We start from the raw sequence: 27,760 nt of genomic DNA on the forward strand, positions 1-27,760 counted from the left end.
GGCACCCCAGCTTGTCAGCTCCCTCTGAACAAGAGTGCTTTAATCACTGCAGACTGGCTGCAGGGTGTGGAATGAATGCATTCAGTGCTGCAGTTGTGTCTAACATGAATTTTGAGGTACAGCAGTAATTTAGAATAGAAACACAACCTGTGTGTGGTCATGCTCCGTGCTGACTTGGCTGCTGTGTCTGAGAAAGAGGATTGCACTGGGTGATGAGAGCAGGTGTCAGGTGTTATCAAGGAGAAATAAAAGCACTTATTACCTTGTGGTAATATGACCTTGCTATTGGGAAGAATAATTTTGCTTTCTGGTATCATTTAGACAGCATGTCACTTCTTCCTGCTGTTTTCAGTAAAAGTAATGAGGCTACGTAGGATACTGAGGTGACCTGATGTGCACAGAGATAATTAGAGCAGGTGTCATTCTCAATTCAGTTCTCAATATTGTAGAGAATAATGTGGTATTGCTTTTGTGAAAGGGAAGCTGGTAATTGTCAAATACTTAAAAATTAGCAGTTAAATGTCAGTTGGCAAATCCTTGCAGTAACAACATCTTTTTTTGCTGTTTTTCTTGTTGCTTATGCCAGTCTAGAATATGAGAATCACAGATTTTTTTTTTTTCCTCAGAATATGGCGGCATGGGTTTGGACTTCTCCTATAATATTGCAGTGGCAGAAGAGCTGGGAAATATCCGTTGTGGAGGTATTCCCATGGCCATTGGAGTGCAAACGGGCATGGCTACCCCTGCCCTTACAAGGTAATTTTCAGAAACTTTGGTTTAGCCTAAAACTCAGTTGTCATGAGTAGAAAAAAAAACCAATACTGTGTAGATTTACTGCCTAGTTGCTACTCAGTAATGCCTGAGGAAAGAACCTACTCTCTACTTCTCTCAGTTTGCTTTAGGGGAGAAAATACTTTCTCTCTTTTTTTTGATGCTAGAGTTATATTGATTATATGTTAAAACATAAACCTTGCTGAGTAGTAGATGATATGTTTAAAAACATGAAATATTGGTACCACAATCAATGAAAAAGTTTTAATTCCAGAATCCAGTTTGTTGATGTTTGTCTTTTTTCTTATATCCCAGTGCAGTAATACTAAGGATGCATTTAGTTGTAAGGACTAGGATCAGTTTAATTCTGTTTTATAATTTACTTGCTCTTTTTCCAGCTTTGCAAGGTGTTGGTCCTAAAATTGTAGCACATGTATCATGCTTCCTAAATATGCCCATTCTAGGCTATTAATAGTTTTTCTTTTTCTCATCATCTATGTCAGTGTTCCCATTTTAATCACTTACTATCATTTAGGCTTCTGCATTTTCTTAATCTGTTTTGTTGTGGTTTTTTCCTCCCCCAATAAAAGTTACCAACTTCTTCATGAAGAAGTTTTGCACATATTCTGTGTTAGAACAGAAATTCTTAAACCTAGAGTGGGGCAACTGGCTGATCCAGCAGTTTGTCCCTGGAATATGGATACACCTAAAATTCTGGAAGATGAGGGTGGGAATTAAATTCTAATAATTATGTTGAAATTGGAAATTTCTCTGCACTAAACAGATATACAAGAAGGGTAGTGGTACTCAGAAGAATATTTTAGGGATTTTTTGATAATTTTTAGGGGGTTGTTGACTTTTTTTTCCCATTCTGAATGGAAATATCTGTAAATCTACTGAAGAATCTGGAATATAAGCTCTATTCCCTTGACATTTGCTTATCCTGCTGTATGTGTGACTTTGGAGGTCTCATCTACAACAACATCTACAACAAATTTTTCTTAAAGTTTTCTTCTCCTTTGTGTAATGCAACAAAAGCTTGCTAAATGCATGGAGTTCAGTGTGTCTCTTGCAAAAGTGCCTTAGCTATAGTCCAACTGAGTATAAAAATAGTATTTTAAAAGACTTCAGACAGTACTACCTTGACCCCATGACAGCCTTTTATTCAGGGGTTTAAAGAAAGTCTATGGGTAAAAGAAAATGAGACTTTGTTCCATTGCAGTTTTTTGGCCTTCTGTTACTCTGTTCTGCTGTAGTAAAACAGTGAAATTATGCATATTTGTGCTAGTGAAATCTTAAAGTGGAAGTTCTTGGAAAATAACAGTGAATTTGTTGTTAACTTGACGAAATCTTTAATTGAGTTTGTATCTGCATTATTGAATTTTTCCCCCACTGCTGAGCCAATTCCACTGGCTATTTATACAGTCCAATGCCCCCCACACACATGTAAAAGTGAAACTTGGTAATGAAAAGAGAAAGCTGGTTGCTACAGGAAATTTTGCCTGTGTGCCTCTTTACCTCATACTATGTAGTGGGAAGACCAACTGCTTGTCCTGGGCCATGGATTCAAATGGCACCCATGTCCTGGGTGGTTTCTTTAAAAGTATCTGTGTACCATGGGGATCCTAAACACGTTCATAGAGATATGTCAGATTTTGCATCTTGGCTGTGCGTTGTTGCACAAATCAAACAATGATGTGGGAATCAACCATCAACCCCTAAAAAAGCCTCTTTGTTGGCTTTCATAACCTTGGGCTTTGTTCAGCATTCATCCAGCACATAGTGAGTGTACCTACAAACTAATTCCATGAATGTGATTCCTGTAATTCCCAGAATCCCCTAAGTGAAGCAGGGGATTCTGGGAATTACAGAAATTTCTAAATCTTTCTGCAGGATATAGATATATAATATATAATACAGGAATCTTTCTAAATTTAAGAACTAAATAGAAAATGCTTTGTCCGCAGTGATCTGACCTTTGATGGTTTGGAACATCACTTTCTGCCAGTCTTTCAAATGCATTCAGATATAATACTGCCCTTCTTGCCCACAAATAGAGTGGAGAAAGCAGCTCCTAGCTGAGGCAGTGAATGATAGGCATTTCCCAGTTTATAGACATGCCTGTAGGGTGTCACATCTGTAGTCGTACCAAATCAGTGTAGAGCTGCTTATTTCAGCAGTAGGCAGTGAACTTTACTTTTTTTTTTTTCCTCGTGTTGTTTATAGGCAAATAGTAAGCAAATTTAAGATGGGTAGAATTTTGCAAAAGTGGCATATTTTTAACACAAAAGCTAGCAGCTGAGCAAGGAGCTAGCTGTCTCCTGCAAGGCATAGAGACCCACCATCTTCTGAATATAGTGTTGCCCAACTTTTTTTTTTTTTTTTGATTGCAAAATAACATCTTCTATAACCACATTTTTGGAAGGAACTTAACTATTTTCTGGAACTCAAAACAAAGAAAGACATCAAACCAAAAATATTATTCTAAGCAAAGTCTTGCTGTGAAAATCCTCTGTTGAAATGCTAAAGGTTAGCAAAGTTTCAAGCATTAGAAAGCATTGCCAAAAATCACCACTATCTGCTCTCATAATCTGATTTTCCATTTTGTTGGTTGGGCTGTTTGGGTTTTTTTTTTTGACTGATGAATATGCAGCTATGGGTAAATCTAAATCTAAATCTAAATCTAAATCTAAATCTAAATCTAAATCTAAATCATACTTGATCAGGCCCCATGGAAAATTAACAAACAAAGTTTTCTGCCTAACAGATATGGGTACTTTGTTCCAGTATGCTAGAGGAAAGAGTAGGCACTCTGAACTTGCTTCTTGAATTTATTTGGGATTGCTGCTGTGATTTTCAGCAGGGACAGGACTAGGAGCTAAGCTCCTTGTGTGCACCAGATGGAAGTGTCTGCCAGATCCCAGTCTGTTCCCTGGCTGTCCCACATCCTTTGTGCCAGGGTTGGTTGGAGGGGATGACTTAGTCTTAGTTTGAATGGCACCATTCCTTTGGAAATACTGGGACAATGTTTTAGAAGGAGGCCCCAGGAGCCTAAGGAGATGAGTGGTGATGATGAGCTGAGAAGCCTCACAACAAAGAGGAGGCTGAGGAGGAACTTGAATTTATGGATTCCTGGACACATAAGACATTTCATGACCCAAGGAATTTTTCAGTCGCACAAGAAAGGTCTGAGAACTAGACCATGAACTCACCATTCACACTGCAAGAAGAAATCAGTGAATCTTAATTAAAGCATGACAAGAAATTGAAGCTTGACAAAATCAAGCATGAAATAGATGTAGCATATCTTGGATGGATACAGTCTTCTAAACAGCAGGAAAACAGTGTGTGCCTCTTAACTGAATTTAAATAAAGCCAAGTGAAATTTTTGTGTTAAAATACCATCCAGAGTTTGCTGTTTCCCTTTTTATTTTTGTGGAGATAAAAGAATAGCTGGAAGAAGCATTAATGGATTTTACTGAGTGATTTAAATGTAGATGTGAAGTACAAATAATTGAAATACAGGTCTTTGCAGATGGTGGCCATCACATGTCAAAAGTTTTCAGTCACCACTAAAACCTGGCAAAGAGATGGTGCAAGAAAACAGACCAGGTCCTCCATCCTGGTGGTTGCAGAGTAGTGCAGGAGCATTGAGAGGAATCCTCAGGGGTTATGTTTATTTAGATCTGGAACTTTTAAAGCAACAGTCATGTAAATTTTGGCCATCTAGACCACACGTTTCTGTGGGAATAAGACGCCTGAATACTTTTTAAAACTTCTTTTAAATGATTGTGACTGCACTTGTGGTGAAGGCTCTGAATCACAGCTTTGGAGGGTATTTATTCTATCTTTTGGCTCTGGGACAGCTTTTACCCAGTCATAGAAAAATTTGTGGGTAGAACAAAATTTGTAACTAACTTCTAATAAAATTTACCTTCATAGGGTTTTAATATCGTATCTTTCTTTTGTTATATTATTGCAGGTTTGGTTCTGATGAGTTGAAAAAACAGTTCCTCGTACCAACTATAGCTGGTGATTTTGTGGCTTGCTTGGGAATCAGTGAAACTGGAGCTGGGTCAGATGTTGCAAGTAAGTTAACCTAGCAAACAGTCAGTTTTAGACAGCCTGATGTTTTAATGGAAATAATCTGTTTTTCCTGACCCTTCACTTTGCCCCATCCTTTGTAAGAAACAAAAGGAAGGAAAGTCTGGTGTGGTGAATGCAAAAAGTAACATTCCAGGAATACAACACATCCTTCTTATGCATCCAAAAGCAATCAATTTTAACGTATTTGTCAGGTGAATCAATGCAGTGACCCTGTATAGGCTGAGCACAAGAGATTTTGTGCTGGCCCCAGTTTTCTTCTAGTGCTGTCCTGCTCTGTGCAGGCTCTCAGCTGGCAGGAGCACTCCAGCCCCTCATCATCTGCACAGCCACATTCAGTCGTGCAACTCTGGATGTACTGACAGGAACAGAGCCCGTTCAGCTGGACTAGAACTGGGCTGCCCTGACAAAGACCTCTCCACTGAATGGGGAAAAACTACAGAGCCTCTCTGATCTCAAAATGATGGCATCACTTTCAGAATGATTTCCTCTTGTTCATCCTTACTTCCCCTCGGCCCCCCTTCTGTCATTCTTGTGAAGCAAAAATATCTCTCAATTGATGATTGCTTTATTTAGAGCTAATGAAGAGTTTGCAATGTCAAATCTATTATCTTTATGATTTAGTTACTTTATATGCAACTGGGTTTTTTTTTTTTTTTTGTTTAGTGCAAGAATATGTTTAGAAACCAGGACAAAAGAAACTATAATTCTGAGGCATCCGAGGCAGTAAAAAATTTGAAAAATTAAATCAAAACAGATACAGTAGAAAAAGAAAATAATGTCTCCTCTGATGATGAACCATGGACTTCACGGAAAAGGGAATGATAAGTGACCACTTTTAGAGGTTTGCTTGTTGGACAGAGCCTGGCCAAGTTGACCAGATTGTGTTCTTACAAGCTTGCCAATGTATGACAGACATTTTTTATCCGAGGAATCCTATATCCATCTCCATGAGCAAACTCCTGTTGTTTTTTCAAGGCAAACAGATAAACATCCAGTGCTCAAGCAAGGTTGCAGCAGGTAGATTTAAAGAATGTTAATGTGGATAATGAAATAATGGCACTAGATCTTCCTGCATATTTATTGCTGTTTTCCTTTCTGGGTTAATTGAATTTATTCATAAGAAGAATTTCATAATTTTAGTAGACATGTTTATTAAATATTACTTATTAATAATTATAAACAATAAATTCAAAATATTAAATTTCAATATTATTTAAACTGCATTATTGCTTATTATAATTTAAATATTATTAGGATTTAAATAATAAATCTTATAATAGCACCTAATAATTTGTATAATAAAGTAATTATAAATTTGAATTTTGCTAATATAAGAAATATAACATCATTTATTTTAATAAATGCCTCTCTAGTTTAATTAGATGATCATCAGAAAATTCTAAATAGGAATTTAATTTTTTTGATGCAGTGTTCCAGATAATAAATAACATAAATATTCCTTGAACAGCATCTTGTTTATCATCTAGTTAAAGTGGTATGATACACTTAGATGAATGCAGTTAAAAACCAATTTGGAATCAAAGAGGATTATCTACTGAATCTATGCTGCAGCTTGGAGACACACTGCAGGATGAAATGAAAATACTTTTTCCCCTGTCCTGGAACATTTGATCCCTGATACAAATGCCAAATCCAGTTTACAGTGCTTCTGAAGGACAATTAAAGGGACAATTTAGGTATGAGCAACAACAGTTTGCGTTCTGAGTTGCACCATTCTGCACCATCTCCAGATGGCCCAGCTGCAGAGCAGACTGAGGTGTGTGAAACTGCACTTGGTGCTTGCTTTTGTTGCTCATGCTATTGGGAAGTTTGTGTCCCTAAGAAAAGTGAAGGGACATGGCAGCTGTTCACATGTGAAAGTCGGGGATGTGCTTCTGCCATGTGAGCCAGTGTATTTTAACCCGAAGAATGACACAGAGTAAAGTATCTCTAACATTTTTTCCTGCAGTTCCAAAATTACTGAAGGTGATATGAACTCAGAAAACAAACACAATGTTTACATGAGAACTGAAATGTGCCTCAAACTAATTTATTCAGAATTCAACAGAACAAAAAGGACTGTGTATATTAGTCTAATACAAAATTCATGTCAATTTGAAGGAACACCAGTCTGCTTTCAAGTGTAGTAATTTTATATTGTCCGTAGTAGTGACCATGTGCGCCAAAACTAGCACAGAGCTGGCTTGAGAAGAAAAACAGAACAGTACAGATGGTACAAAAAGTGTCTTTAATTTCAGGATTCTGGTACTACAACGCATAAGCATTTCTGTCAGTTTGAATGATATTGTCTCATTCTATCTCACTCCAATTCCACAATTTATAGAATGTAATCTGTGGGTATATATAAAACCACATCATGGAAAACACTTTTCTCACACACATCCTCTATCTTCAGGTTATGTTCAGGTGTCTGCAGCTAGCAACACTGTTCATGTCTACCTCTTCTACATAAATATCCTGCTCCATTTTGTCTCAGTGGAATCCAGCCTTTCTGCTTTTCTGGATTGAGTTTGTCTTTTCTGAGCATAAAACCCCAGAATTCTGCATGGTGTCTATAATGGCACAAATACATTTTCAACCCTGGCAGAAGTATTACTCTCCAATACATGATGTTACACAACAGCTTGCAGACTTGTGAATCCTGTGATTAACTATGGATCATCCTCATTACCAGTTTGCTATTGAAACACTGCAGGATTTAGCAATCACTTTTACTGCTTCATGTCTGAGTACTCATACTTGCCATGTTGAATTTGAAAACTCGAGATCATTCCTTTCTTGCTGGGCCATACTTCAGTTGTCTGTGTTGGTGATGTCTCCCAAGTTTGTGCCACAGACAAATTTAATTAGTGTATTCCTGTCCTTTTAAAGATCATTAATGCAAATATTCAGTAGGTTTTGTCCAGAGGCTGATATCCAGGGAGGGGCTTAACTAGTACTCTCCCTGCACATCAGAACTTCTTCTTTTAATGTAACCTGATGCAATTTCTGCTTTGCCAAGTTCCTTATGCGCATTTCCACTTTTGTCCTAAGTCTTATATTTTCAAATTTTAACTCATAGTTACCTAGTAGTGTCAATTTCACTTACTTGGGTCCAATAGGATTTTTCTCTAGAAAATCCTATTTAGTAATAAACCAGGTTAGGTTTGAATAAGATACCATGGGTAAATTGAATTCTCTTTTATTTCCAAATGTATTTTGAGGCTGTGCAGATTGCCAAAACCAATAACCTCTGTTTTCACTAATTTCAGTCTTTCTTGTAGGTGTTTAGCTTTGTCAACCATATTTGAATCTGTCTCCTGTGAAATATTTCTTCTTTTTAAGTATCCTCTATGTGCCTCCTTTTTTTTTCCCATTCTCTTGTCATTTCTATGGCTGAAACAGTTTTGTTTGCCACCACAGTCTTCTTTGATTTTGTTGGTTTTCATCTGCAAGATTTAACCTAGTTCAACCTATTTTAATACTTGTATTCCAAACTCCAAATTGTAGCTTACTTTCATCATTAATCTTGTTCATTTCCTGCAAGTCATTTCCTGGTTTTTGATGTGATTATTCATTCAGTTAGACTTGAAGGTATTTCTTTGAAGTTTTTCCTATGCTGATGAAAATTTAAGATATGTGTTCTTCATATTTTACTTTAAGGATGTGTGTTGCTTATCTTTGACTGTAATATTGACCTTAAAAATTGAAGCCAACCTTACCTTAAGTCAGATCTATTTGAGTGCATGGCTGGACTCGAGTGCAGTAGAGAAGAAAATTGAGGCTTGAGTTAGTGTGATTTGAAGAGTGATGTGATCAGCCCTGGTTGCTTATAGGGCACCAGCTGTATCATTCACCTCTGGTGATGCCTTGTGCTCTTTCCTAGAAGGGCTCCTCAGAGAATGCTGTGCAAGAGGTTGTGAGACTCAGTGGTGTGTGCCTGCAAAAATGAGTTATGGAGCACCCACTGAAGTAGCCTTTTCCCAGAGATATGCTCTGTCAGGAAAAATAATTAGTCAAATATTCCAAATTATCTTCATAGCCATATTCCTGAGTCCATTTGACCATAGTAAATTGCTAAGTACGTTTTCAAAGCTTGCTATATTTTAAACATAAAATTTATGTATTGATTTGATCATCTTTCTTAATCATCTCTAATTAAAGAGAATCAATTCTTCACAAGATCGTTTGAAATAGTTGTTTCTCACGTGTTTGAAGCAAACTGTGAACAATTGAATCTGGAGTACTTGAACTTTCTCATTAGTAAGGCATTTGTTCTTTAATCTGTGTTTGGGTGTTTTAGGCCCCTGTGACGCCATGCCCACAAGAACTATTTACATTTGTGGTAACATCACAGTGCTCATTGTTCCTTTGCAGGCCTTCTATGGGACTTCTATCTAATCTCTTCAGTAGCTGTTCCACAACAAAGGGATGCATGATGTAAATCACTGTGTATGCTCCCGTCCTTGTCACACCATTTCAGTACAGTCATATTCCTTATTCCAGCTCTTGTGTGTCCTTCCATTATTATTTAGTCTCCATGTATGTGAGTGTCCAATGTCTGTGTCCATGTATTATGAGTGCCAGTACTTTAGATTACTTAAGCTTCTTGGCATTCATTTTTATACAGATTTCATATCGAGTCCCTTGGACAGATTTGCCACAGTCTTTTTCTCTGTCTGCTGGTTTTATCCACATGATTAACAACTCTTTCCCTTGCTTATGTTCCTTTAGCCATAGCTAAATCCCATACTTCCTTATTTTATACCTTATTTAATTTTCTCCCATTATTTTTCTCCTGTGCCTTCATTAACAAGAAAAATTTTCAGCTGTGCTGACCTCAGTCCCAGTTTACCTCCTAAATGAAGATCAGATACTTGGGTTTGCTTTTGGTTTATGTTTAGAGCTCCAGGGAAGAATGTGCATGTGCAGACTGAGGTGATTGTGTGTGAAAGTGTAACCAGATGATTTAAACATGCCTGCCCACTCCACTTGGTGTCTGACTCCTACCCTCCAAGTCTATGGTCCCCCTTCAGTGGATGTTCTCTCATGAATTTCATAGTCTTGTTAGATTCACAGGTGCTGTTAGGAGTGTGGCTAGGTTCTTTTATACCATCCCCTACTTACAGCTGGATATCTGTTGGAGAGTCTTCATCAACTGGGGCTCTTGTCAAAGTTCAATTGCAGGGAAAAGAAGGGAGCCCTTTGGAAACTCTGCTGGAGGATAAATAATAACTAATGATTCTCTCTGGCTCTCTGTTGCAGGTAGGGCTGCTTGCAGCATGATGTGAACCATTGCAGATGAAAATAAGATTCTTTTTTGCCAGGGTGTATAAATAGCAGGTATTTAGAAGTCCTTCATGTCCACAGACTCATTGCATTCAGACCTGGCCTTCAGTAGCTTACCAGCTTTGAAGGTATTGCAGAACTGTGACCAAGAGCATGCAGGAAATGCATGTTTATTTATGTTTATGCATTAACAGGTACCGAGGCTTGTGTTTGTTTAAGTCATGACTCTGGAATTAATGGACTCCTCAGGACTAAGGCATACAGTAAGAGAAACTGTAACAGATCACCTCACAGTGAAATGCTTCTCTCCCAAGTTTTTGACCACCACATTTACTTAGGAAGTTTTCTGCTCTCATCCACTGGGATGAAGACTCCACCTAAAGGAAGGTGGAAGAAGTGGTCCTGTTTCCCTGGCTTGCCTTCCAAGAGTTTTCTAGACAGCTTTGCCTTATGGCCTGGAAGGGTTATAGGACAGGGGAGTATGAGGGAGAACCAAATAGTTTTCCGTCTCGAGAGCAAGGGAATGACCCTGCCAGTCATAACTGGATCGATATACCCCTCCTTCACAGTAATAACCATTCATTTCCTGTGTTTTGAAATAGATATCAAGACAACGGCCGTGAAAAAGGGCAATGAGTATGTCATAAATGGTGGTAAGATGTGGATTACGTCCGGGAGCCAGGCAGACTGGATGTGCCTCCTGGCAAACACCAGCGAAGGACCTCCCCATCAAAATAAATCTCTCATATGTCTGCCAATGAATCTACCTGGTAATAACACAGAACTCTTTGTCTTCTCATTTGATTTTATTGGTGTTCTTTGTATGCCTAATACAAGAAGGAAAGGTGTTTAACCAAAAATATATTTAGAGAAGTTGGTCAGATACATTTTCATGGCAATGATGCATATGAAAATAAAAGAATAAAGAGTTTAGAGATGTCAAACTTAGGAAATACCTCTCAGGCCTGGTGGGCTTGCTGAAGAGAATTGCAGGCATATTTAGAGTGTTTCATGGCTGTGCTGTGCAAAGGGATCCCTTCACCAGGGCACTATTACCAGTTAAATTAAAAAAATAGTATAAGAGTTAAATGTGGGCTGGAGTGAAAGATTCAAATATCCTGGAAGTAAGGACTTGTTTTTGAATAAGACAAGCAATTTCCGCTAAAGACATGGAAGAAATACTTCCTGAGCTAAGACTACCAGTTTCAGTGGTACATGCACACAGTGTCTGTTCCTGGGTAACCTGCAGACCTCACAGAATGCACGAGTGCTGTATGCATAGGGAACATCATCCAGAGAGGATGCAGTTAAGATTGTGCTGGTGGGGATCTTTTGAAGTTTTGATGCCTGTTCAAAAATTTTTAAACCTTTTCAGTTTTAACTCATTTTAATATTTAAAAATATAGAACATATAAATTTATGCTCTATATAATATATAGTATATTTAATGCTTAATTTTTAAAGTTAATGTTTATTTTATGCAAACAAACAGTTTAATACAATTTAATAGTTTTTAAATTTAGACTAATGTCTATTAATGTATTTATATATAAGATATTTATACTCAGGGCTCTTTTGTTCATTCAATTCAGAGTATTTTGCATACAAAATGTGCCATTACTGGCATTTCACATGTAGGAACACCACTATAACAGTGAAGGGAATGAATCTATGTTCACTTTATGGATTTGACTGAGAACAAAACCCAGGTCTTCACTGTTGCAAAAGAGGATGATGAGAGCTTCTTAAGGGAATGTCTTTTAAATGAATTTAAGCATGGAGTAAGTCAAGCAAGTGGATTGCCTTGGGAATCAAGCAGGTTCTGAGTGAGCTTCTACTACTTCTGCTCATGCAAGACAGGCTTTGAATGGGTGCTCATGGAAGACAGACCTGAGCTGCTTCACTACTTGTGAACTTCATCCTTATTGAGAAGTGATGAGCAAACATGTAACTTACAGCCAGAATTGCTCTGAATTTCCAGGTAAATTCACTATTCAGCCATCTGCTGATAAAAGAATGAAGTCCTTCTTGTGATTTTTCATGGACAGGTCAGAATGCAAATGCAGTACTTCTTCTCTGAGATCAATCTTCCTAAAACAACAAAGCAGCTGACCCACAGTTGGTGGCAGATAAAATACACAGAAATTTACTTAAAGGTTTTCAGCTATTTGGCTTATTCCAAAAAGACACGAGTTGTCATAGCTCTAGGAGTGGGGAGATGTTAGATCTCACAGCCTACATGCAGACCTTCTTTACCTGCATTAAATAGATTTAGAGTAGATAAATTGTCTGAGACACCTTATTCTGATCTGCAGAAGTGTAGAAGTCTTCCTAGGAACAAAATTTGTGCCCCTCAAAATGCATGTGTTCTAATTCTTCTGTGATGAACACATATTTATCTCCAAAGGGGTCACAGTACCAAGATTGGTGACCTTTTGAAATGAAGTATTAAGGCTGTTGATTGTGCTCTGTGGGTGAGTCATATCAGAAGTGAGATTTTTCAGGAAACTCCATCTGGTTTGATACATCCTAAGGATGTCTGTCTGCTAAAGATTATACTCCGTGGAGGGCAGCAGAGCAAGGCTGTACGGGAAGTGTCTGGAGGACATCACGGAATGATGCACTCTCAAACGTCCGGGGATGTATGTGTGTCAAAGCTCAAAAACAGCTGCAATGGAGAGCAAATGTGGTGTGTCTGACTCACCTCTGCAGGCACCAGCCTATAAGTCTGGGGAAGGAAGGATCTGTGGTGTATTTTTGCTAAAAATCTAAGTTGTTTTGTATTTATATCATGTGGTGGGGGAAAAAAAAGAGAGAAAAAAATTCCAAGTTCGAAAATGAATTACTAATTTCAACAATTGATAATTTATTGGATAGACAAAGTAGGATTTGCTTCTACTAATTTTAGGTATATATACTCTCTAATCTAGGCTGAAGCAAATCCTGGTCTAGATTTGACAGACATTGCTGAATACATTTCTCATAAAAGAAGTTTGGATAACAGCACCATGGATCCACAACAAATATCCAAATTAGGTGAATACTCCTCATGCAATAACAATGTCTTTAAAAAGCAGCTGAATTTTTCATATAATGAAAGAGAATCTAGCACATTGCAAAATGTCTGTGTGTAAAGTATATAGACAAATGGCTTGCAGCCCTGATATGGTAACTGTTTTGTCCTCTGGTTTGTCCTCTGAGTCCTCAGAGAGCTCTAGGGGAGACTGCAAGGAGGAGTTAATAAGGAGAAGAGCAACCATGAAAAGAGAAAGGGTGTGTTTCTTGGATTGCAATTTAAAATGTGTCTGTTTCCATTTGTAATGGCAGTAAATGGTGTCAGGAGAGAGCAACTGCCTTTTTCTTAAGATAGAATGCAGGAAATAAAAGAGATTGTCAGAAGGCTGGAGGAATGGGAGAAAATGAAAAATCAAAGATGCTTGGGAAGAACTGCCCAGGCAGAGAAATAGCAATCCATCTCAATGATACTGGTGCAAGTAGCTTAAATGGCTCTGTTACAGTGATTCTAGTAAGTCATGTGCTTGGCCTTGTTAAGTTCAGATTTGTGAGTTATTGCGTGTAATTTATTTAATACAGATGAACTCCAGGACTTACCTGGGCCAGTAATTTCTACTGCTGCTGGTAATTTCTCATTTGTAGTACCCCTTAGCAAGAGAAGGAAGATAATTACATGAAGGGAGGTTTTGATGCCCCCATAGTGGCCGAAGAGATGATTATGTATGATTGTCTTCCACAATGTAAAGCATAGCCTCAGAAGGGGCATCCCATGAGACTGATGCAGCTTGGTCTCCTTGTGGGTGAGAACCATGAATTAAGAGCAAGTGAAACTGGTAGGGCATGACAAAGGGGGATGCTGCTGGACCCAGGAAAATTGAACCACAACGCAGTCTGGAAGAATTACAGACAGAAGTCATCAGCACATTTAGCTCACTAACCAAGCCTGTAAGAGCTTTCTTCAGTGGTATTTGCTGTGTGTGGATCTGGGAAGTAAACAACGGGATTAATTTAGCAATGTAATAATGAACTGGCAGCAGTTTTGCTTTCTTGAGGAGAGTCCTTTTAAACCACCCACTAACAAGAGAAGTAAGTGCATCTTCATGTGGCTGAGGAGCAGTGATTACATAAAGCCAGTTGGCTTTAGACCATACCTGATATCTGCAATTCTCACAGAAACCAAATAACAGTATTTCAATGGGAAACAATGTTCCTGATTTCATCTGGGCTTCTAAATTGCTCAGTGTGTGGTTATTTAGCTATGTTTTTAATATGGAAACAAACCACAAATGATTTTTTGGCTGACTGAGTACAAATTACTGGATAATTTTCAATTCAAAAGTCAAGAATTCTTATACGGCTGTCCTGATTTTGCTCTTGCATTGATCATATATCAAAGCAAGTCTTCCTAATACATAATCTGTTTACAGCTTGGTTGGTGGAGAAAAAATCTTGAGTGGAACTTGTGGAAGTCTATGTGAACATTGCTCTCAGAGAAGTCTTGGCATTTGTAAATAATGTCAGTATTTCATCTCTGTGAAGAGATGAAAATTTCCATAACCTTATTTAGTGCAGCCAGAGGGAGTAAATTTGAAGGAAATTACTGCCAACTTCTTCTGCCTACAAAACCAAAGTAATTTTCATACGTCTGAAGGCCTCCTTTGAGTCAAGGATGAGATGTCTGTATTAGTTCAGAATGAGATATTTTCTGAAAGTTGTGAAGAATAGCAAGATATGAACAAGTACAGAAAAACAAGAACAGTCTGTGTGGTGACCAACCAGGTTCTACTGAGCCATGCCAGAGAGCAGTAGAGGACTGAAAACGAATAAAGAGGAAAATAACAACAGAATACCTTCTCATCACAAAGCTGGTTGGAATAACATGGACATGAGTAGTAAAAAGGTTTGGTTATCTGACAAAGATACATATGCTGAGTTGGAGGACTGTTTTGCTACACATACAGACTTGTCAGATGTAATTAACGTATTATGCACAAATCCTTATGCCTGGTTGTTGTCCTCCTTTTGCTTTTGAAACATTCTTGACTTTCACCCGGAATATTTGAATTAGCTCTAGATCAACAGGGAGACAAAAGCTGAAGACAGGAGAAATGCCAGGGGAAAACAGTGGGTGCCTGTTAAACTCTCGCGGCACATGGGTGAGCCATGTTTGCATCTGAACAACAGCAGGGAAGAACTTGTAGCTATGAGAAAACAAACAGTGGGAAGGAGTCCTGCCCAGGGTGACGAGGTAGCTGAACCCTCACGTGGCCAGACCTGAATGAACCAGGTTCATCTTCAACAGACCAATGCACGTAGGGTCAGAGTCAGTGCTGTGTAGAGAGAGTCTGTGGGAACCCAAACTCTCCTCACAAACATACACACGTGAAAACTGAGTGATCACTGTACCAGAAAAAAGCAGCATAGGCTAGGAAAGGGAGGATAAATTAAGAAGAGAGGGAAGGAACAGGATTTCCAGGAGGAGAAATACTCTTAGCTGCAGCTTAAAATGTAGCTCTGTTTTTTTCCTTACTGAATATTTGTGTACTGTTTCATAGCAGTGCAGGCACTCAGCAAATATTGCCAAATTGAATTTCAGCACTTTATTGTAATGCTAGATAAAAATCAAACACAAACAAATAAAATTGCATTGTTTGAGGACCTGTGTGGAGTAAGATTATTACGATTAGTAAATATTTATTATTTGGGGATATAATGAAAAGCGGGACTTTTACATTTAAAGTTTCTGATTTGCTGGTTTAATAAAGTGGGAAAACCTTTTAAAATAGGATCTGGGCCATTTCATTCCAGAATACTGTTATATTTTTCCTGAAGGTAGATTGCACTGTTGTCTTGGAATGTACATTCACATCTGCAGACTTTTCCTTCTGAAAACATTGTATATGTACATAGTGCTTCCATTTTTTGTGGTCTTTCTCATGCACCTTTCTCTTCAGGCATTCATGTTGCTAAAAAGATAGACAAACTGGGTATGAGGTCATCGGACACAGCTCAGATCTTTTTTGAAGATGTAAGGGTCCCCTGCAAGAACCTCATCGGTGAGGAAGGAAACGGTTTTACATACCAGATGTTGCAATTCCAAGAAGAGCGGCTGTGGGGAGTAGCCAGTGGTAAGTCATCATTTGTGCTTCTGCAGGGACACAGGGGTCACTCTTTGCATGACTAACAGCACTTTTCTTTTCTTGTAAGTTGCAATGATCTTTTAGGATCTGTTTTCGAAATCCGTCATAGCCTGGATACAGAGGACATTCCCTTTCTGTAGAAAAATTCCTTTTTCTCTAAAAAAACCTAAAGCAGAATATATTTTGTGAGCCATTGCAGACGCACTTTTTTGCCTTGTTTATTTTTCTTGTTGCTACTCTGGAAAGAAATTATGGCATCATGTTATGTCTATTACAAATGTAGTGCAAAGGCTATCAAAATATCAGCATGAAATAGAAAGATGGTGACTTTTCCTGTAGTACAGTGCATTATGATGCTGATCATGGATTTTAGAAAGGTAACTTATTGGCTGTGTAAAGTTAAGTGGCTCTTGCAGGGTGTCAGAGCTTTGTTTTGCAAATCTGTTTTACCTCTGTACACTTTGGACATAAGTGGTACATTCCTTTCCCTGAAGTTATATTGTCACAGAGTTTATGTTACTCAAAACTCAGGCTGTACTCAAATCTAGGTATTTGGGTTATATGGATTCTGGATATTCCAGGAAACCAGATCCAAGTCTGGATTCTCTACTTTCAGCCTGCAAACTTTTTCCCTACCCCTCAGTGTTTGGCTCTTAAAGTTAAATAGAATGTAGTTCACAGTAAGAAGATTGGTCCTCTTTAGATTCCAAGGTTGTTTAAATAATCTCACTGTATTCATGCTGCTGTGCATGTCCCAGTCTGTGTGTGGCTGGGGAATTAATCATTCTAAGTGGTGTTTTGATTAAGTGAACAAATAAAATCACTCATTGTTTTGGGTTCATCACAGACCAAATATTTTGGAGTTCAAATGCCTTTAAAAAAAAACTCGTTTATTGAACTAAAGTTCTTAGTTCAGCCTGAGATAAATAGTACATGTGAGAGTAGTTTTAACAAAGGACAGGAGGTTACACTTGCCAAGGACGTCACTGCAGACTCAGGCAAGCAGGAGTTGTGATACTACCACTGCTTCTGCTTTAATTGAGGTGTATACAGACTGCAAGGATGTGCATTGTGCATTTCTATGCTCAGTTTGAAGCCAAAATTAAACAAACCATGAGAAGCTCTGGGCTGCAGCGAGACTCCCCAGGCAGCATTAGTCATGCCCCAGGCAAAAGTGACGCGCACTGACAGCATCAATGCACAAAGCCTGGCAGGTTAGATCACTCCTGCTAAAGCCACGGGCAGCTTGGTACTGTCCAGTCTTGCACAACTGCCTGGCTGTCACTGTGCTCTGCCAGGAACTGGAACACCAGGTTTCAATTCCTTTTTTTGTCCACAACGACTCAGCAGGAGCAGGTGAACCCTTGCCCTGGACGAGCAGCCTGGGAAGGGCCTCTCTCCTGGCCTGCTGTGGCCAGGCAGGGGCCAGCAGGGAGGAAGAGTCTGGGAGCTCTCCAACCAGAGGGAGCTGCTTTCTGCAGTGGCTACTGTGTAAACCTTGCTGGACCCCTCGGGTTTGCTTTTTTCCAACTACCTGATATAAAATACATAAAAGCACTGGCAGCAGGGACAAGACCCATGGTTTGGGCCAAGCTGCAAACTTCAGAGATCACCAATTGTGGTGAACAAGAAAAAGAGTAACCGGTGTTCAGAAGGGAGCCCAGTACTCAATGGGTGCAGTGTGTTGTATCACAGCATCTAGAGCTGTTAACTTCCCGTCCTGAAAATAGTTTCACATAACTTCAACCATGACTGCTCAGGTGAAGGCTCAGATGTGTGAAACCATTTAAGTGCCTTTAAGTGCCTTAGGTCTGCATGTTTAATCCTGGTCTTCACTTCTGCCCCTCAGTAGGACATTTCTGTTCCTTCCCAGTTCATGACCATGACATTGAAAATCATCAGTCTGCTTTTAAATGCTTTAGGGACCAGTCCTGTGATCCTCACTTTCACTGCTTCCTTTAACTTGGAAAAGGCAGTTGACTAGTCTGTTTTTCCTTTCTGGGAGTTATTTTGTTGTGTTTGGGGTTATTTGTTCTGTTTATCTTTGTTTGGTGGAGGGTTTATGTATTTTTAGTTTCAAGTATCACATGCTCTAGACTTCTTTTTTGTTTATTAATTATCTTCTTGGTGGCCAGTATCTTTCTTCACTTGTCTTTTTTTCTTTTAAAATCTATTTTCAGTCAAACAGGTTTAAAATACAAATGGAAAACTAGCTTCCTGGAATTGCAAAATTTGCTCCCAGGTGTGGTCTCTTCTTCTGAGTGACATATCATCAAAGGCATTGGTCAAAGTCACTGTGTTTCTTGCTTCACTGAAAGAAAAAAGGTGCCACGAGTCTCCTGTGTTGTGACACTTGGTAAACACTGTCCATTTTAAGGGCCTGTTGCACTGATCACAGGAAAAGAATGTTGCTATGGCAAAAAAAGCAAACAGTTGTCCTGTGAATTGCTTAACTCAGAGACAAAGAGGGAGTTCAGCATACATATGGGAGCAGAATGGCACTTTTCTAATGAATTCTATTTGCTCCTGCAACTTCAGTTTTATGAGCACCATTGAGTCATGGCCAGTAAGCAAGATGACAGATCATTTTGCATGGGCAACACACGTCCTTAAGAATCAGATTGCTCAGCTTAGAGCTCATGTACATTTCATTAGAGAATGATCAGTCACAGCCTAGGAAAAACATAATAATTTCATTTTCTTTTGAGTGGAAACACAGCAATAAGACAAAGTGTCTTTACAGTGAGCAGAAATTTTAAGTGGAATTATATAAGTTGGATGGAGATACGAAGAAATTATTCTGCACTGGCAACTTCAAGTGCTTTCACAATTCTCATCTGTGTGGTAGGCCACGCATTCCTTAGGCTGCCCTAGTGACATTTCCTGCGTGTGCTGTCAGTTGAAACCCATGGGGCTAAGTTTGTCTGAGGATGTGGAGAACATTGTATAAAAAAAGGAAACAAATACACATAAAAAGAGGGGGGTTCCCTATTATGAATGGCATTTCTCTGAATTGGTATGACTGGGAAAGTGTTGTGCACTGTTATCAACGTGGCTGTTGGCTGTCATGGTATTCATGGTGTGCTGCATTTTGGTGCTGTTTGCTACACAGCCAAGCTTTGCCATGTTAGAGCTGTGCTCAGAGCTCTGAGTACCTGTTGTCAGCATCACAGAATGGTTTGGGAAGAGACCTTTAAAGTTCATCACGTCCAACCCTTCCACCATGGGCAGAGACACCTTTCATTAAACCAGGTTGCTCAAAGCCCATCCGTCCTGGCCTTCAACATGCCCAGGGAATGGATGTGTCTTGGGGCACCCACACCTTCTCTGTTCCAACAACAACATGTTCCAGTGTCTCACCAGTCTCATAAGACATTTCTTACAGTCATGAAATGACAGAATGGTTTGGGTTGGAAGGGACCCTAAAGATAATGTAGTTCCAGTTCCAAAACATTCTTCCTTTTGTTCAATCTAAATCTACATTCTTTTGATTTAAAACCAGTCCCCCTTGTCCTGATACCACAGGGTGTGGTAAAAACTCTGTCCCCGTCTTTCTTATAAGCTCCCTTTATATATCAAAAGGCTGCAATAAGGCCTCGCCAGAGCCTGCACTGCTCCATGCTGAACAACTCCAACACTCTTAGCCTGTCCTCATGGGAGAGGTGCTCCAGCCCTTTAATCTTCCTCAGGACCCTTCTCTGGGCCTGCTGCAACAGATCAATGGCTGTTCTGTATTGTGGGCTCCAGAGCTGGATGCAGTACTCCCAATGGGGTCTCAGGAGAGCAGAGCAGAGGGAGATAATCATGACCCTTGACCTGATGGCCTCTTTTGAAGCAGCCCAGGACAGTCCTTAGATTTCGCAAATGACAGTTCCTGAAATAAGAAGGAGGGCAGTAATGGCAGCAAAGGAAACAGGAGAAAGGATCAGCAGGGGCAGGAAGGAGGCAGTGAATTGGAAAGGTGGACACTATAAGAGCAGTTTTCCCAGAACCCCAGTCTGAGCCATGATGTTTGGTGGCTGCCTGAGTGGAGTTTGATCAAAGTGCCTTCATGATCTTTAGACCTTTTGCAAGCAGGACCTGAACAGTTTCTGTCATGTTTCTTCCCACCTGATCTTTCTCCTGCCTCCTCTTTACTCTTATTTCCTATCCCTCTTTCCCCGGTGCTGGGTGCTGGGAACCACACAAGCTGTGCTGGAGCTTGTTGCGCTGACAGACCAACACAAGATGAATGCCTTGTCTTTATCCCTTCCACCTCCCTTCTGCTCTCCTAGCACAAGCATTTACTGTTTAGTTTCCCACCCAGCAGCTCAGACTGCACTGTATTCTTCCCAGATTTCAGTCGGAGGGAAAGGGACAAGTGGTGCCTGCATACTCCTTGCTCTTTCCTTACAATTCTCAAGCTGGAGACCATTGACATACAAGTAAAAAAGCTGTTGGTGTTACACATGCTACAGTGTTGTGTGATATTGTCCTTTGGAAGGAGAGTATTTCTATTCAAGAGATGTTCCTGAAAACAGAAATATATTTTCCTTTCCAGAAAGCCAGAATTTGGGTGACAACATAGTGTGTTAACACAGAAGAAATGAGGACATTACTGTATATACTCTTCTGAAAAATAAGCATTGCAGTTAGTTGTATGATAAAGGAGGGGAAAATATTTAGATAATGAGAAAAGCTGATCACCCTATGGAATGTGGAGACATCATGTGAAAATTGGTGCTCTGTGGAAGTGATGGTGAATGATCATGGCAGGGGGAATTGGTGGGATGCATAGTCTACACAGGACAGCAGTACAGAGATGAAATTTAAATAGCAGTGATCTTGAAAACAAAGTAAAAAGGTACATGGAACCACACCAGGCTCCTGCAAGGGACTATCATGTGAGTAACTCACAGGTAGGAAAAGGGATTTCATACTAGTTTGGCTTGGGTTTATTTTGCATTTCACATTCAGAGTTTTGTGGTTTAGACTTTAAATGCAAATGGATGTGGATATGCATATTTTGAAAAGAGAAAATTTGACCCTTCTCATACAGATAGTTTTGTGAAATCATGCCCTGCTGCTTGTCATAGTAACATGAGTCCATATTTGCCAAACAAAATGCTCCACACATTCTGTATCTGCTGTTATCCCAGCTACACTGCAAGGGACTGATAGCTTAGTCATTCACTTCAAGGCCTTGGAAGAGAAACTTTTCCCTTTTTTTCTTGTTTAAAATGAGATTGCACAAAAAGCAGCAGCAAACTAGCTCTGCTTTAAAGCATTGTCTGCTGCCTCTCTCACCTGTTTTACAGCAGTACCCTATTTTCATGCTGTTTCCATTAGAATTATTTAATGGGTTTTTTTTAAAGTGGGTATGAATTTTTTTTCTCTACGCTGGGATCACAGAACACAGATGTAATAAGCAGTCTGTTTGTGTTCCTTGATCTCAGAACAGGTTTCTGCCTTTTCCCTGAAGGCTTCCTTCAATTTGCATTTCTACAGTCTTCCTCACCAAGCACACTACACTGTCTGCCTTCAGATTTTATTTCCAGGATTTAACAAACCTTCAGCACACAGGTAGCATGGGAAGTAGGAGTTGACACAAGCTTTTGCTAGGGCCCTAAATGAGACACTAAGCATAAAGTTTACCTCATCATGTTGGTACTGCTTTTTATGACTCTCCCTCTTTCCTACCCACTTCTCTTCCCTTTCTTCCAGGTTTTGGCAGTTTAGGGCTCAAATAAGATAGATGTCTTCAAGGAACAAGGAAGTACCAGACTCTTCTCAGAACTGAAACTTCACCCCAAACTGAGTGTGCAGAACAATTTCCTTTAAAAAACCTAACATGTTGCTTGATTGTTTGATGCTTGTACAATGTGAAAAAACCTTCTTTTTCAACAAGAAGCTAAACAGATCTGGCTAAAATGATGTTTTGTTCTGTGCTTTGTTTCTTCCAGCCCTGAAACCACTGGAAACTATTATACAAGAAACTATTGACTACACACGGCAGCGGAAGGTGTTTGGCCGGCCTGTCCTGCACAACCAAACCGTGCACTTCCGCCTGGCCGAGCTGGCAGCCGAAGTGGAGCTCCTGCGCTCGCTGCTGCACCGCGCCGTGGGTGAGCTCCCACATCTGCTTCCCAGACGTGCTTCTCTTTGAGCAAAGAACCTTGTCAGACTAAAGGAACATGGGGAGGTGACTTCCAGAGTGACTGACTTTTTATGTCTTCTTTTTTTATTAGCTCTCTATGTAGAAGGCAATGATGTGACAAAATTTGCCTCCATGGCTAAGCTAAAGGCAGGTCGTCTGACCCGTGAAGTGACTGACAGCTGTCTCCAGTTTTGGGGAGGAATGGGATTCACCAATGAAGTTCTCGTGAGCAGGCTTTACAGGTAAGAGAGTGATGAAAATACAAAGTGTCTTTAACTGAAATTTAGCCTCTTAAGTGTCCTGTTAAACAATCACCTACTTGAAAAGAGCAGGAGCTTCTCACCAGTGTGAATGGTCTTGTTCCACTTCATAGCATGTCTCTGAAATGGATTGTGGATGCAAGGACACCCAGTGCAATTAACTTTGAGTAGACAGGTGTCGGAACTTAACTATTCTGTTGCCAAATCTTGGCTTTGCATTAAAGTTGTGAAGTTTGAACTGCCCACAGGTTAGCTTAAATGTCAAATGGAAGAGGAAAACTCAATATTTTGCCTGATGGTCCTCTGGTATGTGTCACAGAGTAGAAAAAAAGGTGGGAAAATTGGGAGCTACCAACCAGTGACTTTTTTCTCTTTGCTTTTTGTTTGAATGTAATCTTGATTACAAGAACAGAAATAAACCCAGGAACTTTCTTCTAAAATGAATGAAAATCAGCTTTATCTTTTTCCCCGGATATGTGTGAAGCTGGAGTTCCCCACTTGGCTTCTGCAGTAGCCTGTTGTGATAGCAGTCTCCATCCTTTTAGTCACTAGATACCATGTGAGACATACAAGAGATGTAATTGCTTCCAGAAAGTTGTTAGATCATTAAACTGGTCCAGAGGCCTTTTTGCACATTAATTGAGGTCCCTTCAGATTTTAGTCTCTATCTACTTAGAGCAAAATTCTCCTTAAGGAAACAGTTTTTTAGGTATCTGGCCTCAGTGTCTTCTATTCTGTAGAATGATCAAAATTGACCTTAGATTCTCTTGCAGTAACAGCTTTCTGTTCAACCCTTACATAGACAACACCTAATCCAAAGTTAGAGAAATCAGTCGTTCAGTTAGTTGAAAGTTTTGGTAAATGTGTCTGTGTAAAGTGAGAGCAGAACACTTGAGAAAATCTGCAAAAAACTTGTTTCTTCTTAGGTAGGTTGAGTTCCTTTTTCTATTTTTAACAGCATTTTATGAACAATAATGTCATTGCAGTAAGTCAACAGATCCTCAATAGTTTTTACAAGTGGACTCCTGAAATTGTCTCACAAAGGTACAGACTGCTTTATGATGGTGTTTTTACGCTAGCTGTCAATATGATGGTTTTCCTTGGTTTTTTTCACAGCCTTATTTTAACAAGTAATGGTCATTGGTGATAGAGATGTTAAGAACTACTGCAGTAGGCAATCTAAATAAAATTAATCCCTGTCCTTACAGCACTTACTGTAAATTATGTAGTCTGGACAGATTAATGTGTACACGCTTTCACATAGTTTTGTTTAAGATTTCGTAGCCTAGTATAGTGCTAACTGTGAGCAGCGCTTTTCTGTGTGGATTCCAGAGTGATTTCCAAGTATAACAGCACAGTCACATTTTTCCTTAGAAGAAATCCAGACTGTTTCCTGTTGGTGGACGCAGTCAGCTGGCTAAAGAAATGTATCTTTCTACCTCTAAAACAAATACTCTTATAAATGAGGCTAAGGACAGTGTGATATTTATACTCTGAAATTTTCTATGAATCAGTAAAATTCCACCATTGAGTAACCAAAGGTCCAAGAAGGGACAAGGAGAATTTTACCTAAATAAACAATTACACGTTCAAGATAGAATCTTGTTAATCTGTGACAATAAGCAAAGCAGCAACTTCCCTAAAGCCCTTCTTTTACTACAGCAGTCTGAGTAACTATTCACGTCACTGTGATGTTTGTCCAGTAGCAGCAGTATCATTGCACAGCAGGACATCTAGTCCTAATGTTCAAACATTTTTGTAGCATAATCTTTATGAAGTTCCCAAAGAGATGTAGGTTAATCTTCAACACTTCTGGCTGTTACTCACTCCTCAAAGAACATACAGTACAATGCATAGTTAGTGAATGAAGTCTCTGAATTTTAGTTATTAGGGTCAGTTAGAGATCATAAGCAGAAACAGCACAAAACTGCCAACTTATTTTATTGATATCTGTCATTTAATCAGTAACATTTTAAACTTTGTAGAACAACTGGCACATCTTAATTCCTATTCTCTAGAAAGCATGAAGAGAGCTGCTTCACCGTGTAGGTGTCTATACTGGGTTGATTTTAGATATGTAAATATCTCACTTGTACAGATTCTAATAAGAAGAATAGGTAAAAAAAAAAAAAAAAGAAAAGTTTAGAGCTCAAATATCAAAAGGTTTCATAGAAAAATACAAGACAATATAAACCCATAAAGAATATGACTGTATTTCCCAACTGTACCCTAGTAGCAGGATTCTGGAGAAGGAAAGCACTAGCCTGGAGTCATGCTTGTTTATTTTTCTCTCCTCTGTCTGAAAGGCCTTAAAGACATCGTGACTTGGCAAAAATCTATTATTGAACAAAGCCATCATTTATATGAAAAACCTCTCAAGGTTATGAGAGACTGAGGAAAGAAACCTTTTTGAATCAAGTTTATTGCAATTTTTCAGACTTCCTGAGTTTTAAAAAAATTCAGGTAGTGATCTATATATTTTAATAGTAATTATGTGTGCTTCAATTGTAATAGGAAGAACTTATATGGTCTTCTTAAAGCAGTTTGATTTGTTTGGTTTATTTTAAATTCAGATTGTTATTAACTGCTAAACATCATGTCTAACTGCTTCCAGTTCTCAAAAGTTTTTCTCCTATGGGCTGTGATGGGGAGAATGCTATCATTTCTTTACTTGCTACATTGTAAAAGACTTAAGAAAGCAGTAGTGAAAAATATTGACCACTCATGTGAAATAGAAGTGTAAGTAACATTGCAAATGCATAGCTGCAGAAGAAACACATTTTCATTTTACTCCTCAACAGTCGTGTAGTTATTGCAATATGAAGGTCTATTTGTAATTGAGGATAGTTAAAAACCTAAATTCTGTATAATTTTAAGTGGATTTTTTAATAAGTAATGTATTTCCATCTAGATTTTTTTTCCTTCCCATATTTCAAAAGTTAGTTCAAATACTTCATTCACTTTCATTTTCTATTTCATTGTTTATTGTCTTTCATTCTTTATAAAACATGTCTAAATTTGAGTGAGTCCAGACAACTGGGGGTTTTAATCAGCTTTTTTCGTTATAGTAATTTATAGTCGTACCAAACAAAATGAAACCTATCCATTTCTGCTGACAATTTGCTTTGATGTCTGTACCTAACTGCTGAGACAAAACAATACCAATTGCTGTCATCTCTGAAACAAAATCTGCAGTTTCCAACTTTTTCTGCAGAGGCTTTGAGACAGATGCCTGTCTACCAATTTCTTTGACTTTTATGAGTACCTTGAGAAGGAATTTAGGAGATGAAGCACATGACGTTTACCTTTAAGATAGCAAATCAAGGCAGTGATGACTTTAAAGCAGAGCTATGTTCAACTCTGCTTTATGCTCAGAGCAGGCAAGGTGATGCCCATTCCCTCCTCTTGGCCTTCAGAATGTCCCTGAGAGGGAAGGAACAGGGTCATGGGAACTGGCAGGCATGGCTGTGGGCTGTGCCAGCCCGGTCAGAGGTCTGCTGCATTGAGTGGCACCAGCACAAATTCTTCTCTCTAGAACAAAGCCTCCTTCAGATTCTGCTTAATTTGGACAGCCTATAGGTAATCTAGCTGGGTCTGAACATGAAAAAAGTCACAAAATATTAGGCTTGAGGGTTCATCAGTACCTTTTTTGGAGAAAATTCTTGCCAGTAGTAAAACCTTAAAATAGTTAAAACCTTAAATAGTGAGTTATGAGAAAAAAAGGGTAAATCAAGTGCAGTTTGTGCTGAAAAGAAGCAGTGTATAAATGGCCAGGGAAGCAGTGATACTCTGAGCCAGGCAAACCTTGGTAAGGTTTTTTACCAATGGCCTTCTAACCAGGGAAGTGGAGAGCAGCATCTCTGAGGGACTGCTGCCATAATGCCAGGCTGTTAGGGGAACCCAGGGCTTAAATCGCCAAAACTCACTTTCTGCCCCCTGACTGGCACTGATCACTGCCAGAAAAGAGAAAAAATTTTCTTAGTTTATTTTGGCAGGAAATTTGAAGTTTCATGAAGACACCTGCATCACAGATAGTGCAGCAGGCTCCTCTCAGCTTGTTTGGGAACAGAAACAGCTTCAGTCCAATTCCATATGGTTTCCCAGAGGAAAATGTAGCGTAGAGCACCTCCCACAGCAGGCTCAGCTTCTCAGCTGTAGGTAATAAATGGTACTGGAAGGCACAACTGCAAGCATGATCACATTTTACCAGCTTGAAGCTACAGACAGATGTAGTGTGCCATGAGCTGCATACAGCACATTACAGGATCTAACAGTTTGCTTGTGCTGTGAATGTCCCTGCTTTATGGCTGGGGAAATCACACACAAGGAGAGCTCGGACTGGGATAAGGACCAGCCCTGATTTTCAGGAAAACTGGGACCAAAGTTTTAGGGGCAGGGTAGTAGACATGGCTTAGCTTGTGCAAAACAAGGTCCAATGTCACTCAGGGTGCAGAGGGGTCAGCACCAGCCAACAGAGGAATGTTAAACTGCAGACTATTTTGGATTACACTATTCAGAAACACATTTTCACGCTGTGAATTACAGGGTTCCTAATCACTAGAACAACTTTGTTATCTCATAACCTTCAAATTAGCATAGTCCAAGATTAAAGGGAGCTTGCTTTTTCTCCTTCAAGCAGTGCTTGACACATTTCTGAAGGCTGTATGACATGGCCTCTATGGAGACGGGAAACATGATTTGACAATGTGGAGGGCCTTTTTTTTTTTCCAGTTGCTACCTAACTATAAGTTATTAATCACCTGGATTGAGTTTGGTGGGTGGGAATGGTGCCTCATCCTCCCTCTTAAGTGCTGTTTTTTAACTTGACATTGAAGATTTTTTTGCTTTTATTCATTAAAACATGGATTTTTACCATTTATCTCTCTTGATTTGGTTGAGTGAAGTCTTATAATCTACAATGAGTATTTCAGACACATGGGATTTCCTGAATGTAAGGAAACACTTCACAGGGAATACTTTAGAGGGATAGAACACAGTTGGATTCTCTCCTTCCTCAGGTTAACTCCCACTCTCTAAAGAAA

General features: G+C 39.2%; 1 protein-coding gene across 1 annotated transcript in view; it reads left to right on the forward strand.

The window, feature by feature from the left end:
- Window positions 1-27,760, forward strand: part of LOC134415736 (probable acyl-CoA dehydrogenase 6) — a 75,350-nt gene that overhangs the window by 44,997 nt on the left and 2,593 nt on the right. The window contains exons 3-8 of the mRNA XM_063151502.1: window positions 627-756; window positions 4,754-4,860; window positions 10,770-10,937; window positions 16,137-16,310; window positions 22,265-22,426; window positions 22,550-22,700. Of these exons, the coding sequence (XP_063007572.1) occupies window positions 627-756; window positions 4,754-4,860; window positions 10,770-10,937; window positions 16,137-16,310; window positions 22,265-22,426; window positions 22,550-22,700 (892 nt within the window). The remainder of the gene's footprint in view (window positions 1-626; window positions 757-4,753; window positions 4,861-10,769; window positions 10,938-16,136; window positions 16,311-22,264; window positions 22,427-22,549; window positions 22,701-27,760) is intronic.

Source organism: Melospiza melodia, chromosome 1, assembly GCF_035770615.1.
Source record: "Melospiza melodia melodia isolate bMelMel2 chromosome 1, bMelMel2.pri, whole genome shotgun sequence".
Classification (NCBI taxonomy): domain Eukaryota; kingdom Metazoa; phylum Chordata; class Aves; order Passeriformes; family Passerellidae; genus Melospiza; species Melospiza melodia.